The sequence below is a fragment of the Nanorana parkeri genome, unplaced genomic scaffold, assembly GCF_000935625.1.
Source record: "Nanorana parkeri isolate BGI_ZX_2015 unplaced genomic scaffold, ASM93562v1 scaffold1175, whole genome shotgun sequence".
Taxonomy (NCBI): Eukaryota; Metazoa; Chordata; class Amphibia; order Anura; family Dicroglossidae; genus Nanorana; species Nanorana parkeri.
The window spans coordinates 475,366-492,094 of NW_017307443.1; the positions used below are offsets into that span (position 1 = coordinate 475,366).

At 41.5% G+C, this 16,729-nt stretch overlaps 1 protein-coding gene across 1 annotated transcript in view; it reads right to left on the bottom strand.

Moving 5' to 3' along the window:
• Positions 1–16,729, bottom strand: part of ELAVL2 (ELAV like RNA binding protein 2) — an 80,190-nt gene that overhangs the window by 18,748 nt on the left and 44,713 nt on the right. The window contains exon 4 of the mRNA XM_018568346.1: positions 10,655–10,880. Within this exon, the coding sequence (XP_018423848.1) occupies positions 10,655–10,880 (226 nt within the window). The remainder of the gene's footprint in view (positions 1–10,654; positions 10,881–16,729) is intronic.

Sequence of the window (16,729 nt, forward strand, 5' to 3'; positions counted from 1 at the left end):
TATATATATATATATATACACATACATACACACACTTTATGGCTAAATCTAGGCTGTGCATATTTATATGTATATGTGTTTGCAGCTTGCCTCTGCATCAATATAAAAACCCTTATAAGGACTATTTATGTGGATGTATTGTGGACTGAATCTGTATTTGGAGTTCCACTCCCTTGGATTAGCGACACACATAGCCTAAGTATACGTTTGGCTTGTGAATGTTGATGGTGGTGGCAATATATAAATATCCGGATATTGGATTGATATGCACTTTCAGTGAAACAGACAAGCAGATTATCCTAAACATTCCATTGCTTGACTTTTTGTGTACTACTTAAATTGGTGGCTATTGAAGTACAATCTTATTACGTCAGGAGGTCTACTAGATCTATACTCTTGACACGGTAAAGCCAAAAGGGCTGAACACCATGCTTTCACTATAATGTTTCTTGACAGACAAGCACACCTTGTTGGGCATGATACATACCATGTAGGCACAATGCACTCATGTAACATTGTATTTTTTATATTCAAAATTTGTATTTTTAAAATATATTCATTAGACACATTTGTTACATTGTCTATACATGCACCATTACTATTTTTTGCTTTATTCATTTTCCTTTTTGATAGGTGTATAGTGTCGTTTAACATGGGCATTTTTGATATCGTGATTTATTTTTGATGTCCGCATGCATGAAGGTTTATCTTTCAGTGTAGTAATGGTGTTGCTTTATTTTCTCCTTTTGATTTATCCACTATACTTTCATAGTTTTTATGTTATCCTTCCTTTTCCGTTTCAGTTTTTGTTTCCTAATTTGTTCTCTATCCTCCCTGGCTCTCCACATCATTTTTATTTTCTGCTTTGTAATACAGAATTGTCAGACTGACATTCTGTGAGCCGCTTATTACCTGGCAACTGGGGATGGCATTCTGAGTTCGGGACCCAGCACATGCGCAGTCTGATCCACCGGGCAGGGACGTAGACTTGCAACGCTGCTCTGACCACACTACCAGTTGCCATGGAGAGGAGATGACTCTCCCTCTGTCTTCACGGCGGCTCTGTGTTTTCTTCACCTGCCTGTCAGTTTGTGGGCATCTTCTGAATGCTTTTGTTTAGACAATCTGTTTCTTTTACAAGGTATGAAACTTGATATACTGACTAATTTACATGCTTATTTTCTAAAAGACAGTTTACGTTTTCTTACACTTTGATGCATTGATCAAACTGTTTCCACTTTCTAATGCGCCATTTTGAATTATGGCAGGCTTTAATGTCATTATGACGTCATGGGGAGGTGTCTTAAGATCTTGTGATGAGTCTTAGGTGTAACCATGTAATACACATATACCCTATGTCACTGTTGCCCTGATGAAGTGACCCTGTATGGCCCTGAAACATTGGCTTTTCTGATACATGTGACATCAATAAATGATCAGCAAGATCTAAAAATGATATTTCCTGAGCGCTGGTGATTTTCCTCTTCTCTGCACAAAGAGCCTAACTATAGGATTTTTGACTTGCTTGTAAAATCCTTTTCTTGGACAGTACAGGACGAAGGGTGAATCAAGATGGTTGGGTATATAGCGTTATTGTCAGGTGACTGGACACAGGCCAGAGCTGTTGGAGCCTATATAACCCCTTCCAACACGGCAGATGCTCAGTTATTTGCAAGCAATATAGACTATAGCGGGGAGGGTCTTGTGTCCTGTACTTCAAGAAAAGGATTTTACAGGCAAAAATCCTATGTCCTTGATTGTACAGCACAGGATGAATGTAGGTGGCTGGGGCGTTCAAAACCAATAGAGGGGTGGAAACGGACCATAACCAGACCACAGAGTTTAAATCGGCCGTCTGTAAGACCATACGGCCAAAATTAGCGATTGCGGATGCCTGCACATCCACCTTAAAAAACCTAGTGAAAGTATGAGTGAATGACCAGGTAGCCGCCTTACAAGTCTACAAAGCAGATGCCTGGTGACAAAGAGCCCAGGAAGCACTGATAGTCCTTGCAGAATATGCCGACTGAAAAGGGCAAGAAGATTCCTTTACTAGAGTAAGCCTGTAGAATAAAGTGCCTGCACATCCACCTTATAAAACCTAGTGAAAGTATGAATGAAAGACCATGGCCATACACCATAAATATTTATTTTTTCTATTAGACTATGGTCAGATGGAAAAAGTGCAACAGATTCCTCCATCTACACTAAACTGTGTGGGTGGAGGAATCTCCCACTGGGCCATCTCCAGTATTTTGCTAGTTGGCCACACTGGCTCTTAAAATACCTGAACAATGCCTGCATCCAATTAGATTTTTCTGGTATTTTGATAGCCAGCGGGGCCAACTAGCAAGATACTGAAGCTTGGCCCAGTGGGAGATTCCTCCATCCACACAGTTTAGTGTGTGGATGGAGGAATCTGTTGCACTTTTTCCATCTGACCATAGGCTGATAGAAAAAAAAAATCTATAGAAAATCTATAGGTGTATGGCCAGCTTACATTTAATCCAACACGCTACAGTGGAATGGTAAGCAGGAAGACCTCTGCAAGAGCCTGTGGAAAGGATAAACTGCCAATCTGAATGTCTGAAAGATAGGCGTTGAGAAACCCGTAACACCCTTGCATCCAAAGAGTGTAGCGACTTTTCCTTAGGATCCTTTGAATCCGAAAAAAAGGACAGCACAATATATCAATTCAGGTGAAATTATGAAACCACCTCAGGTGGGAAGTAGGGATGCACCAATACCATTTTTATTGCGTACCAGTATGAGTACTGATACTTTTCCTCAAATACTTGCCGATGCCAATTACTAATACTTTTTTAGGGTCGGGTGACAGTTTTTAAATACATTTAGTATAAGGATGTGTCTCCTGCACTCCTTGCAGCAATTGGCCCTGTACAACCGGGGTGCTCGTAGTAATACTCACGGATGGCGATGTGCGTATCAAACTAGTAGAAGATGAAGAAGATCACCAGCACTCGAGTGCTAGTGATCATCTTCTACAAGTTTTTTTTAATGCAGACTAATGATTTTAGGACAGTGGCGAAGTGCCAGGACCTGGTCCCAGCTGCAAACACTGCACCCCTTGTAGTTCTGTCATTGACTCCAAGCTGTAGAGGGACTACAAAACACAGCAATGCATTATACAGTGATGCAGAATACCACCAGCTATAGAGGACTACAAATCTCAGTGATAAATTATACAGCATTGAAGAATACTACCATCAGCTAGAGGGGACTACAAATCCCAGTTAAACATTATACGGCACTGCCGAATGGCAACTGGCTACAGAGGACTACAAATCCAAGCAATGCATTATAAATCAATGCAGAATAATAAGAAGGTACATACTCTGAGCTGCTCCGGGGGGCCGGCCTGATGTCTCCAGTGGAGGATCTCAGGTCAGGAGGCTGTGCGGGGTCTCAGGAGGCTGTGCAAGTTCTATGTTGAGCTGTGCAAGCTCTAAGGTAACTGTGTAGGTTCTATGTTGGGCTGTGCGGGCTCTGTTTGGGTATCGTCAGAGTCGTAAGCAGGGCTTCCCTCAACTAATCACCCTCATTGTGCTCAGGAAACAGAACAGGTAATGTCGTCATCTGATTGCGAGTCCACCCACCACTAGTCATTGTACTGGTCCCTCCCTTATGTCTTAATTCCGCCATGTGAGGGGCCCCTTAAGGTGATGGGAGCAAGGGACAGGCCCAGCAGTGGTTCGGGGTCCCTCCATGTGGGGAGGGGAGCCCGGGGCCGCTGGGGACAACAGCAGGGACTGGTCAAAAACACATCACCTCTCTGGAGGGGAGGAGGAATCAGGGCTAGGACACCACCTCAGTTTTCTTCATCCAACAAGGAGATATTGCTTGGCTTTACTCGCTTCAGACAAGCACACCCCCTAAGGGGTCTTCAAGGATGGGGGTCACACCATTGTGGATAAGCCAATGCCCTGGACCTGTATAGCATCATACAGCTAACAAAAAACGCTGCACAATTTGCCAAGGTGGACATTAATCCAGGATCCAGTGCCCAAAGCAACACTACAGGCCGACCTTGCATTTAATATTGTCCTTGCGGGGTCTGGGTATGCGGGGTCTGGGTATGGTCTGGGTAGGATCTACTGTGGTGGGAGGGGTTATATAAGCTCTAACAGATATGGCCAGTGTCCAGTCACCTGATACCACTATATACCCAACAATTTTGTACAATCAAGGGGAAAAAAAAGATGGGTACACAAACATACACTGGGGAATTCACAAAGACTGTTGGTTGGAATTTGGCAACAGGGCAGTGCATGCTAGACAAATGTCTGCCTGTTACAGATTCCCATAGAGGTCATGAATGTATATGTGAATTTGTCTGCATCAACACTAAGAAGTGCCTCAAGCTGGTCTTCTCTCCACTTTCTTACTATGAAAAGCGTTTCAATTTGTTTCTGTATTTGGACCAACGATAACATGCCACTAAAAAGGGTCAGTAATTGGTGCAGCAGTCAGTAATTTTTAGACAAATGTCATAAGTCTTGTGTGAATTTGGTGCACACATTAAAATAAGTGTAGTACTGACAGAAACAAGTCTTTTTGCCTTTGGGAATTCTCCCATCAGGCTTTGAAATGCATACAAAACAAGCCTGTGAATAATACAGCAACTACACTATGTATATTATAGTATATACTATGTATATTTATAACATTTATATTAGGCATACTGTAGTCTAGCCTGCTCCTGTCAAACCACAGCATTAAAATATTTTTTTTTTTTACACCACAAGGGAACAAAAAATGCATTTGACTATCAAAAAGACAACATTGTTTGATTGTAAACTTACCAAACTTCTAAGGAGCATTTACATCTTTATTCAAACTTATTTTAGTCAAACTTGAAGACATACAAAAGAAAAAAGAAAACTAATATATGATGTATATTCAGCTGTTATAAAACGGTCACCACTGGTGTTGAGATACAAATCAATAGCTAGTTCTGGCTAGATCAGCCCCAAGGGCTATACCACCTCCCACACCATTCCTGCTCAGTTGCAGCAAACAAAGCAAAGGACAATAGTGAGAGCCAACAAGAGGAGAGGGAGACGTGTTTATTAATTGACCTAGAGAAAGTTACAAGTACAAAAAAAAATTGTAGTGTCTATTTCCATTAAGAAATAGGAAGTCCAGAAGCAGTCTACAAAAGAGGGGTTATTCTATTGTAAGCTTAGATTGGAACTGGGCAAATGGGACCATTATCATCCCCAGAACTCTCATGCAATCCTTAGTAAGGATAGAGACTGGGATCGAAGTTGCTGATTCAGAGTGTAAAGTTTGGACAACGTTTCTAGAGACAGGAAGACCCTGGCATGGGTGAGGTATAACAGAAGTAGCAGTTATATCAAGCAATACATTGTCAGCGAAGGCTTTTGTAGTTTCAGGATTCAACCAAGTTCGCAGAGTGATCGACAAATTGGTTTCCAGAACCAGCACAATTACCTCTTGAACAGAGTCAGTCATATAGGCAAAGAATACAAAAAAGAAACCAAAAAGGGCCCAGTACCTGAGCCGAGCACCTTAATGAACACGAAGGCTGAAAACTGTAATGGCTTTCCCTCACTGTGAAACGAAGAAATCACAGATGACCGGGAGAAATGGAAATATACAGGTAGGCAATCCATAATTTCAATAGATGCAAAGTCTCCCTGATGAAGCAGGGAAAGATCGGTCTGAACCGATTCCATCTTGAATTTTTAAAGGTCAGACTAAAGCATTACGAGCTTTAAGGTAAAAGAGTTGAAAGCCTTCTGTTCGGTTGTAGAACTGAACAGATTGGAGTAGAACCCTGGAAACCTTTCCGAGATGCAACAGCTACTATGCATCATCCCTGGGAAACAGAACCTAAATGGTATGATGTAGGCCCACCAAATGTGGGAATACAAGACAGGATAGAGAAGGGTGGAGATGAAATTCTGCTCCAAATTCTGAACAGCTTTCCAACAAACATATCACCAACTTTTATTAAATAGCTGGGGCAAATATTCATGTAGCTAAAGATTGGCAGTGGGTTTGGATCTCTTGGTTTCCTTCTGGCTTTTAACCCCTTTGTGACGGGAGACGTACACTGTACGTCCAGCCACAAAGGGACCAAATGACTCGTCACGTACACTGTACGTGACGAGTTATTTGCTGCACTAGAAGGCTGCTAACCGCTGAGAATCAGCGGTTACCTTTCAGTAATAGATGTCTAACTATCTAGAGATCCATTACTGAAAGGGTTAACCTTTTTCAGACACCCAATACCTTAATATCGGGTGTCTGAGAGTCACAGCAAAGCAGAGACACATGTCGGCTTTTGCCGGCATTCTGACAGCTCGTATAGATCGAGAGATATCTCTCTCAAGCTATACTGGCTTTTTTTTTTTTTAATCTTTTGACTTTCAAGAATAGATACAAAATGTTATGTATTAGACACATAATGTATCTATTCTTGAAAGTAGAATGTTTAAGTTTTCTGAAACATTCACTGACAGCTGAATCCTGAACTGCTGCAGGATCAGTGTCACTAACTTATTATCGGCTGTTCTGAAGTTTGAAGCAGCCTGATAAAAAAAATGTATTAATTTATCAAGCAGTAATAGTGAGATTAATTCACAATGACTGCCTGATATAATTAAATAAATAAAATTTGTCAGTATAAAAAAGTGAAAAGTGTAAATAAATTAAAAAAAATAGTGAAAAGTGTAAAAAAATTAAAAATAAGGGACAAATAAATGAATGTATGTATTGCATTTTTTTTTAGCTGTGCTGGTTTTGTTAAAAAAAAATACTACAAATCAAAACTGGGAAAAAAAGTTTTTTTTTACGTTTTTTCCTCTTTTTTTAATTTGTATTTGTCCTAAGTGAGGCGTTAGACACACATATGTGATATAAATATATAGCCCTATCTGTCCTCTAAAAAACAATATATAATATGTGTGGGTGCACTTTGTAAGAAAGTATATTACTGACGTGGAAGAATCACACAGCAAAAATGTCAAAAGTGTGTCAGTCATTTACGAACAGAAACCAAAAACAAGCTCAGTCATGAAGGGGTTAAAAGGAACTCAAGAGGCGGCCGAGGTCTAGAGTAGCCATGAGCCAGAACTGGGGCTGCATGATCAAAAGAGACTTCAGGAAGATGAGGGCATAGACATATGAATATATCCTTACCTATGGAGATTTGAGGAAGATGGGCACTCACACACACCCTATGAAATTCCTTATGTTTATGCCCAGCCCTGTAGCAATTTTCCACAAAGGACAGGCAATATCTAAATAGAGGAGAGGTTATACGAGACATCCCAGTCTCATTCCTTGTCACAAAAACCTCAGCACATTCCAAAAAATGGGTATGAGCGCCAATGTGTTTGACCAACCATCGAAGATACCAGATTTGTGGCGAGACCAGCAGAGGTTGCATCACCTTGCTGAATGCTATGCGTCATACAAACCAAGTCCTGAGACTGTTCTTAGAATAGGACCAGGTAAATCTTTGATCTTCAGTTTAATATGGACCACCTCTATAAAAAGGAAGAGTACCTTCTTTTGCTTTGGCAAAATGGCTGTGTGCTGTAAACCAGTCTAGGCAGGCTACTCACCCACAGAGGATAGAGACTTGGCTTCAAATAACTTCTGCAGAGGGATCTTAGACAGTCTAAGAACTGGGCACCTGACAAGGTTCTGCAGAAAAACACAAAGGAAGCAAACTCCATAAGTGCCAAGCTCTACCTTTCAAATTTGTGCAGCCAAACTGCTCCAGCAGACTTCAAGAGCGTTTGGACCTGGTGACCAAGCCCCAGGTCCAGTTATCGCTGCTGGTGGAGTTAAGTCACCCTAGTTTCCTACGGTCACACTATCTCCCTTTGGAGTATGAAAGCAAGGATACTGGAGGAACAGTGACTCCACATGTTTAGGCAGAGGAAGAAAGAATGATGGGACTCTGTGCGCACACATGCACGATTCCAACCTCATCAACACGGCTTAAGGAAGTTAAGGCCAGCAACATGGTGGCAGGCTTAAAGGAGCATGCCGAGCAGCAAACACACCTCTCAAGGTCCCAGAGTAATAAAAATGAGGGGAAGGGATCCACCCACCTGAAACACATCATCTACAATTAGAATAAAAAGGGTGGTCCCTCCTAATCACCTCAGTATTACAATAGAACTGAAGGACAGAAAGGACCACCAGACAGTAACAATGAAATTCATGTTGAACCACTTCCCTCAATAAGCAGGGCGGGAATCCATGCTGCCCTGGAAGATTCCTGGAAAAAAAGTTACCAGGTACCTAACTAGGTTCTTTTTTTTTTTACGTACATTGGTGATCTCACTGCTACAACCCTGCATTGGTATTCATGGATGTGTCAAAAGCAGGATTCTGCTACATGTGTCAAACAAGTAAAACTAGATTCACTGCAGTTGCTCTTCCGTTCACAGAGCAGTGTACCACCTGACAATTTCCCCAGTCATCTTTCAGGGCAGCATCTGAGAGGATAAACTAGAAATTAGCATACTTTTTTTTCGGGGGGGGAGTGGGGGTGACGACGACACACACTGGCAAGAGCACTATCACAACAGATGGATTGTAACTCTGCAGTGCTACACCAAAGATTGTAACTCAGCTCAGTGACTTCCTTACAGATTTTATCTGGCGAAAAAAAACATAGCTCCTCTGCCCAAGATGAGTCCCAAGCCCTTACACACACACACAGTGCTGCCCAAGTAGCAGGAACCCCAAGATTGTCTGGAGGTGTCCACCAGAATGGCCAATCACCTGTGTAGCAGATCCACCCAGATGAATTGAATTTCACTGGACAAAACTCAGTAGTAGTGAGAAAATTTGGTGAAGCCAAGGAACTGCAGAAAAAAATCCCTATTAGGCCCCATTCACACTGCGCGATTCGCGCGTTTGTCGTGCGATTTGCATTTTGTGCGATATCGCGCAAATGCTTGCATCAAAAAGCATTGAATCGCGGCAAAATCCGCTCCAGAAAGGGTCCTGCTTTAGCGACACACGACCCGCAACAGCAGGACCCTTTGCCCCATAGCCAAGCATTGGAGCGCGATATCGCGCGGTAAATAGCCGCGATATTGCGGGAATTACCGCGCAATAAAAATCACTCAATGTGAACGGGGCCTTACTTCTGCAAAGGTAGCGCAGGCTACAGCTATAGTATTGATGTTGTGCAAGGATCTCTATGCGTTGGTCCTCATCACAACAGAGGCTATGGTATATCCAATTATTTGACTACTATTCGGTGTATGCCAAATACATAGAGCCTTATCTGGTTTAACTCTAGTGGGAAATCAATGCTTTTGTTATATAAAGGAAAAATATAACAGCACAACCCAAATGTCAGGAATCGCCCCAGCTTGTCTGGAGATTTTCACCAGTGCAGACAGCAAGGTCATTCACCTGTGGAGTAGTCCCACCCAGGTGAAAACAAAAAATTAGAAAATCTCATCCTATACCGAATACATAGAGCCTTATCAGGATTAACCCTTATGGGAAAGCAAGGCTCTTGCAACATAAGGGCAAAAATATAACCGTGCAGCCCACTTGGCAGTAAGAGCTCCAGATTGACTGGAGGTTTCCCCCAGTGCTGACAGCAAGGTAATTTACCTGTGCAGCACGCGCCCCCAGGTGAAATAGCCTATCTGCAAAGCCTGTAAATTGCACATTTGTCTGCCTCTACAGGTAAAACAGGGTGATCCAGTCGCCACCCCAATACCTCAACATATTCAAGTGAAAAAAGGGGAATAGGAATAAAAATAAACCATTCCGTGTCTTAGCCCCACTGAAAACATGTCTTGGGGTACTGTATACATGCAGTGTTTTACCAGTACGTTGTCTGCAGGCATAAGAACATGGCTGAGCACCACAAAACACACCTCATTACCTCCACCAGAGTGTGGCCCTGCAGTCTCAGGATTTCTATGAAACTGGCGCTGCTAGGAATACTTTCCAGTACAAGGTGTACATTAGAGCGGAGAGTGCAGCGAAAGTCTAAAGAAAAAGTGTAACAGCCAGGCTGTCCTAAATAAAATACTGCTAGGATCCATCCCCAGTCCCTGGGGAGCCAGATCCTGTCTGTGTGAGAGCGATAGGACCATGGACTCAATCTCGTGCATGCCCCTCATTTGAGATATACAGATCTGGCAGAAAAGCTTGGCCCGGAAAAAAAAACAATTTGTCAATGCAGGAAGCACATCTGGTTTCTGCTGGCAGGGGCTTATCCTCGGAGGCCTATACTTATGCCAAAAAAGGGAAGGGCTCAGAGCTTGCCACCCGAGACCAGACTACAAAATAAAACAAAAGCAAAAACAATGTTTTGCTTTTTTACTTAAATATTTAAATAGAAAGGTGACAAGCTGGTTATTTTATGTATAGCCCATTTAAGCTGATCTTCAAGGCTCCCTCATTTGTAGTTTTACTTAGAAGTTGTAAATATTTTTGATATACATAGTGTTTTTTGTATTTTTTATGCCATGTTGCAGAGAAATAAAGCCAGCCCTTTAAAGCATATATGGAAGTATTTCGATAGGCAAAACTGTTTAACCATATAGTGGCAACTATTCAGTTAAAGCAATGTTTCAACTGTATAAACTGAGCTGAAAACCTTGACATATTCTTTTACCTAAATCGCTGAGCTTGCTGAGCAAGTGGTCCTGGGTATCTTCGATTTGGAGACTGGTATAATTGTGACAGAATGGTGTGGTTCACTTTTTGGCTTGGATTGTTGGCAAACTTGACTGTTATAGGTTCAGTAGCTCCTGGAGGCTTCTGTCCATTTAGGCCTTTAATAGCTTCCTCGGCCTCAATTCTTTTGTCAAACCGAATAAAGCCAACTCCCCTTGATACACCTATAAGGGCACAAACAAGAAACTGATCAAAACACTTAGAAGATATAACAGCAACATACAATCACATGCAGGAGGTTCCTAACATCTTTACATTGAAAATCCACAAATACCTGAAGTATATATGTTTTTGCATCTTTGCAGATCTACAGTATATTTGTACCTAGTTTTAAACTAGTGATCATTACCCCTTGCTTCATCAATTGTTCCTTAATAGAACTCATTCACTGTACGCTTTTGTGCACTGCCCCATATAAACCTGTTACCTATCGCTGGGCTATCTTTAGAGAAGTCTGCTGTTGGGAATCAATGTGGTTTAAGCAGTGAACACTATCCCTGACTATAAATCTGTAAAACACAAAGATATAAAATACAAATAAAAGTTCAGTATTCATTAAAACATCCTTAAATGTAATTATTAATGCAAGCAGTATAAGTAGCTGAATTTGACTTTCTTAGCGTCTGGCAATCTCTGTACACCACAACTCAGACTAGGGGCAGCAACAGCAGCCAGCCTACAATTCACAAGTCCCCATGGAGAGTCTGCCTGAAGTTTGACTTACATTTGTGTTCAAAGGCCTCCTGGGACAGTTGGGAGCAATAAGAATCACTATAATGATCTCAATCTCTATCCTGCAAAAAAGTTGAGGCAGATGTTCCAGAGGAGGGAAGATGCAGATCAGGTGTAACTGATCCCACTGAGTCACCGAGGTGTCCACCATGACGGCTCAGTAATCCCTGGTTCTGGCAACAAAGCCGCCTGGTTTGTTGTTAAACCTGTACACTTGGAGGCCCATGTACAGTGTCCATTACCTGTGGGAAAGGGCTTGAAACAGTCTTGCTAAAAACAAGCAGATGGGGCGACCTGGGGAATCGAACCCGTTTCACTCTGCTAGGATGTTGAGCTATAACAACCTGAAGTGAAACAAAGCATAGAGAATCACCTCGTAGGAGGTCATCATCAGGCTCAGGACCTTAATGAAAAGTAAATGGCAATGAATTCCTCGGCGACTACTGAATGGGCTGGGCTCATTAACCTCCCTGGAGGTAATCCCGAGTCTGGCTCGGGGTTAATTTTCAATGCTAGGAGCGGTAAACCCCGAGCCAGACTCGGGGCTGCAGAGAAAAGTGACACTCACCTTGTCCCTGCGAGCCCGCGGCGTCCTCTGCTGTACGCGGACCAAAAATGAAACTAAAAGCCGGCATTTGACTTTTACAGTAATACCTTGGTTTACAAGTAACTTGGTTTGAGAGTGTTTTGCAAGACAAGCAAACATTTCTGAAAAATGTTGCCTTGATATACAAGCAATGTCTTGCAATAAGAGCAAAATTTTGTAGAAAAGCACCACCCGAATAAGGCTGTAGCAGTGCGAGCGATGAGTCTGTTTAAGGACAATGCAATGTCACATTGGATAGATTCCTTGTTAAGGTTTCACGAAATGAAAAAGATTCCATTGAGTCAAGAGATAACAGTGATTCCGTTAGTGATAGTGAAAGTCGTCCTACCCAAAAATCCTCCTCTCTTGTCCCCCTCACACCAGCCACGAAGGTACCGGTACTTGGTTTATTTTTCGTTATATTTTGTACAGTATTATATTACAGTACTGTATTGTAATAATTTTATATGAATATTTTTAGGTTGCGGAACGAATCATCTGAATTTCCACTATTTCCTATGGGGAAATTCGCTTTGATTTACAAGCCCTTTGGATTACAAGCATGCTTCCGGAACGAATTATGCTCGTAAACCAAGGTATTACTGTAGTTTCATTTTCGAGCGTCTCTGCAGGTGGGAAATTCAAAAGTGAAAAGTTGCAATGTACCCAGAATACACAGTGATCGCTCGGTGATGTGCGAACTTGGTACTCTATTGACTGTGGTACGGATCAGGCTGCGCCCCCAGAATTCCCATTTACAGGACCATTTTTTTAAATTACATTATCATTTTTTATAATTATTTATTATATTATAATTTCTTAAGAGGTTAAATGCAATTTCGAACGACAAGTTTCTGATGCCAGTATCAAACATTCCGACTATTTTTTGAAATGTTCATGCAAAATTCTACCTCTGTATACCCTACTTTAGGAACATCCTGAGAGTTTATGTTGACTATACAGATCAGCAAACCAGAAGGCAAAAGGTTTTCTGTTCCGACAACCCCTGCAAAAGTGGACTTTTGTTTATTTTGTTCTACAGAGAAAAAGAAAAGAAAAAAAACCTCTGAACACTTTCACAAATAAAAGTGTGTTTATTCTTTTTTTTAATTAACAAAATGTAAAGTAAATTAAGATAAAAAAAATGGAGAAATCAAATCAAACTATTATTTGGTGTGACCACCCTTTGCCTTCCAAACAGCATCAATTCTTCTAGGTACACTTGCACTCAGTTTTTCCAAACATCTTTTCTGTGGATGTAGGCCACCTCAAATCCTTCCGTCTCCTCAGGTAATCCCAGACACACTATGTCAAGACTAGGGCGCTGTGGAATCCAAACTATCACTTCCAGGACTCCGTGTTCTTTATGCTGAAGATAGTTCTTAATGACATTGGCTGAATGTCTGGGGTCATTGTCCTGCTGAAGAATAAAATTGGGGTGAATCACACGCCTCCCTGATTGTATGTCATGATGGATAAGTATCTGCTTGTTTTGCTCAGCATTGAGGACACCACCGACCCTCACCAAATCTCCAAATCCATTTGCAGAAATGCAGCCCAAGACTTGCAAGGAACCTCCACCATGTTTAACTGTTACCTGCAGACACTAATTTTACCTCTCTCTAGCTCACAAACTGCCTCCTGCTACACACAACTACTTCAAATTTTAACTCATCAGTCCAGAGCACCTGCTGTCATTTTTCTGCTCCCCAGTTCCTGTGCTTTCATGCATAGTTTAGTCGCTTGGCCTTGTTTCCACATCAGAGGTATGGCTTTTTGGCAGCAATTCTTCCATAAAGACCACTTCTGGCCAGACTTCTCCAGACAGTAGATGGGTGTACCTGGGTCCCACTCGTTTCCGCCAGTTCGGTGCCGATGGCTTTGGAATCTTTGCCTGGGAAAGACCTTGCTGATGCAGTATAACTACCTTGTGTCTTGTTGTTATACGGCCTGTGACATGAAACAGTTTTCCACTAACTCACCTTAGTAGCAGTTTGGCTGTTCCGCTCTTAGTTTTAAGCCTCCTACACAGCTGTTTGTTAATGACCGTTTCAACCTACCTATTAAATTGATTAGCACCAGCTTGGTATAGTTGGTTAATCATAAACATGACTCTTATCCTACAAAATCCCTGACTTTGTGCAAGTGTCAAAACTGATAATGGTTTAAAGCCAAAGGGTAGTTACAACAAATATTTATTTGATTTAGATTTTTTTCTGTTCACTCACTTTGAATTTTGTAAATTGATAAACATTTTTGAAAGCATTCTTTTACATTTTTGAGCACCTGCCTAAAACCTTTGCAAGGTACTGCAGATCTATAAATAGATTCACACACATAGGGGGCAATAGTTAAAAGGAGGATTGTACCTACTCCAATGACTGCACTCCAACAGACAAACCCTAGGCCCAGACACGATCACTTGGAGAGGGTGACATCACTGCTCTTGATAGTAAGAGTCTATAGGAAATTTTGTGTCGGGTATGAAAAAAAGTTTGAGGGGTTTGCTGGAAAAGTGAATGTCGCTGGGTCGTTAATGTAAATTAATTAGGCCTGGGCAGCCAGTACTAAAGATTTAATTTGCCAAGATGAGACTGGGTTGGAAGGCATTTTTCTCTAAACTTGGGGCCTAGTTCTCAAAGGAACTTATTTAAATAAGTCGGTTACTTTTTTTCGGTTTTAAAATTTCATGTCGGTGCACCTCTAGTATTTTGTATTACAAATGTTTATGTTGATTACATTATGTTGTTTGTAATAAGCATGAAGGTGTTAAAATAAGCACAAATTATATCATCCTTTTTTTTCCCCTTCTCCTCAAACTTTCTATACGCTATTGTTTTAAGGAGATGGTATTTTTTTTTTCATGTCTGGAACTAGACATGTAGCTAGTAAACCCGACCACCACTGAACAAGACACACAAGTTGAAACATCAAGACTATGCCAAAAAATGTCTGAACAGATTTTTTAAAGGTTTTATGGACTGATGAGATGGGCGTGACTCTTGACAGACCAGATGGATGGCTGGATCAGTGACGGGCACAGAGCTCCACTTCGACTCAGACACCAGCAAGGTGGAGGTGAGGTACTGGTATGGGCTGGTATTATTAAAGATGACCTAGTTGGACCTTTTCGGGTTGATGGACTCAAAATCAACTCCCAAACCTACTGCCAGTTTTTAGCAGACACTTTCGTCAAGCAGTGGTACAGGAAAAAGTCTCCATCTCTCAGGACCACCATGATATTTATGCAGGACAATGCTCCATCGCATGCATCGAAGTACTCCACTGTGTGGCTAGCCAGTAAAGGCCTTAAAGATGAAAGAATAATGACATGGCCCCCTTCCTCAACTGACCTAAACCCTATTGAGAACTTGTGGTCCTTCTTAAACAGGAGATTTACAGTGAAGGAAAACAGTACACCTCTCTGAACAGTGTCTGGGAGGCTGTGGTTGCTGCTGCACAAAAAGTTGATTGTCAACAGATGAACTGACAGACTCCATGGATGGAAGGCTGATAACTTATTGAAAAAGGGGGGCTATATTGGTCATTGACTGTTTTTGAAAATGCCAGAAATTTTCATTTGTAAATTTTGAGTTGTTTATTATTCTCATTTTAATGGGGAAATTCTCGTTTTCCATTTAGTTGCATACTAATCCTGCACACTAATAGTTGCCCAATAATTGTGCGCACATCGATATTCTCCTACGAAAGCCAAAACCTCACTTTCTTTCTTATTGAGGTGAGGTTTTTAACATTTTGGATTGACCGAGAGCACTGTATCCTCAAAAATACACCTTGCCTACTAATTGTGCAAACCGTGTAGAAGAGAACCTGAACAGCTGTCCCTAAATTGACCACGGCTGAACATCACTGTCTGAGACCAAAGAATCTCCAAATTAGTGGTAAAGTCTAGATTTGCATCTGCCAGCAAATTATGCAAGCCATATATCAGAGTAAATCATTTAATCTGACCATTTGGTTATATAGTATTAGCAACAAAAGCAGAATACAGACATTTTATCTGCAGTAAAAATGATCTCCAATTTAAATTTTGTGAGAACGGAAGCTCATTTGAGCTCCTAGCCAACGGTTTAGTCTGATATATATATATATATATAACACCACACAATGATGCAATATTGTTCAAAAATAAAATCCTTTGCCTTTTTATTAAAAGGCCTGGCACAACAGGCAAAAATAAGTGTACGCTAAAAAAAGTCCTTGCTCGACTAAGCGTTTTCAAAGAAAAGGCACAACTTAAAAGCGATAATGTCACTTGTTCCAATGGAAAGCAAACCAAATGGATGGACAGACCTTTTAAATGTAGTTTGTCCTTTTTTTAGATAAGTCCTCTCAAACTCATAGAAACAAGGGCTTGCAGTATCCCTTACTGCTGCTGGCCTTTCCACTCTCCAGCCCACTGCTCATTAAGTACAGGTGAGGCAAACGCTGGACTGGCTTTTCTTCCTGCTGCTGGAATGGAGTACTGTTGGGGGAATATAGGCACCCTCTAATAGAGTGTGTGTGCGTGTGAGAGTGTGTGTGCGTGTGAGAGTGTGTGTGAGAGTGTGTGTGTGCGTGTGAGAGTGTGTGTGTGCGTGTGAGAGTGTGTGTGTGTGTGTGCGAGTGTGTGTGTGTGCGTGTGAGAGTGTGTGTGTGTGTGTGTGCGTGTGAGAGTGTGTGTGTGTGCGTGTG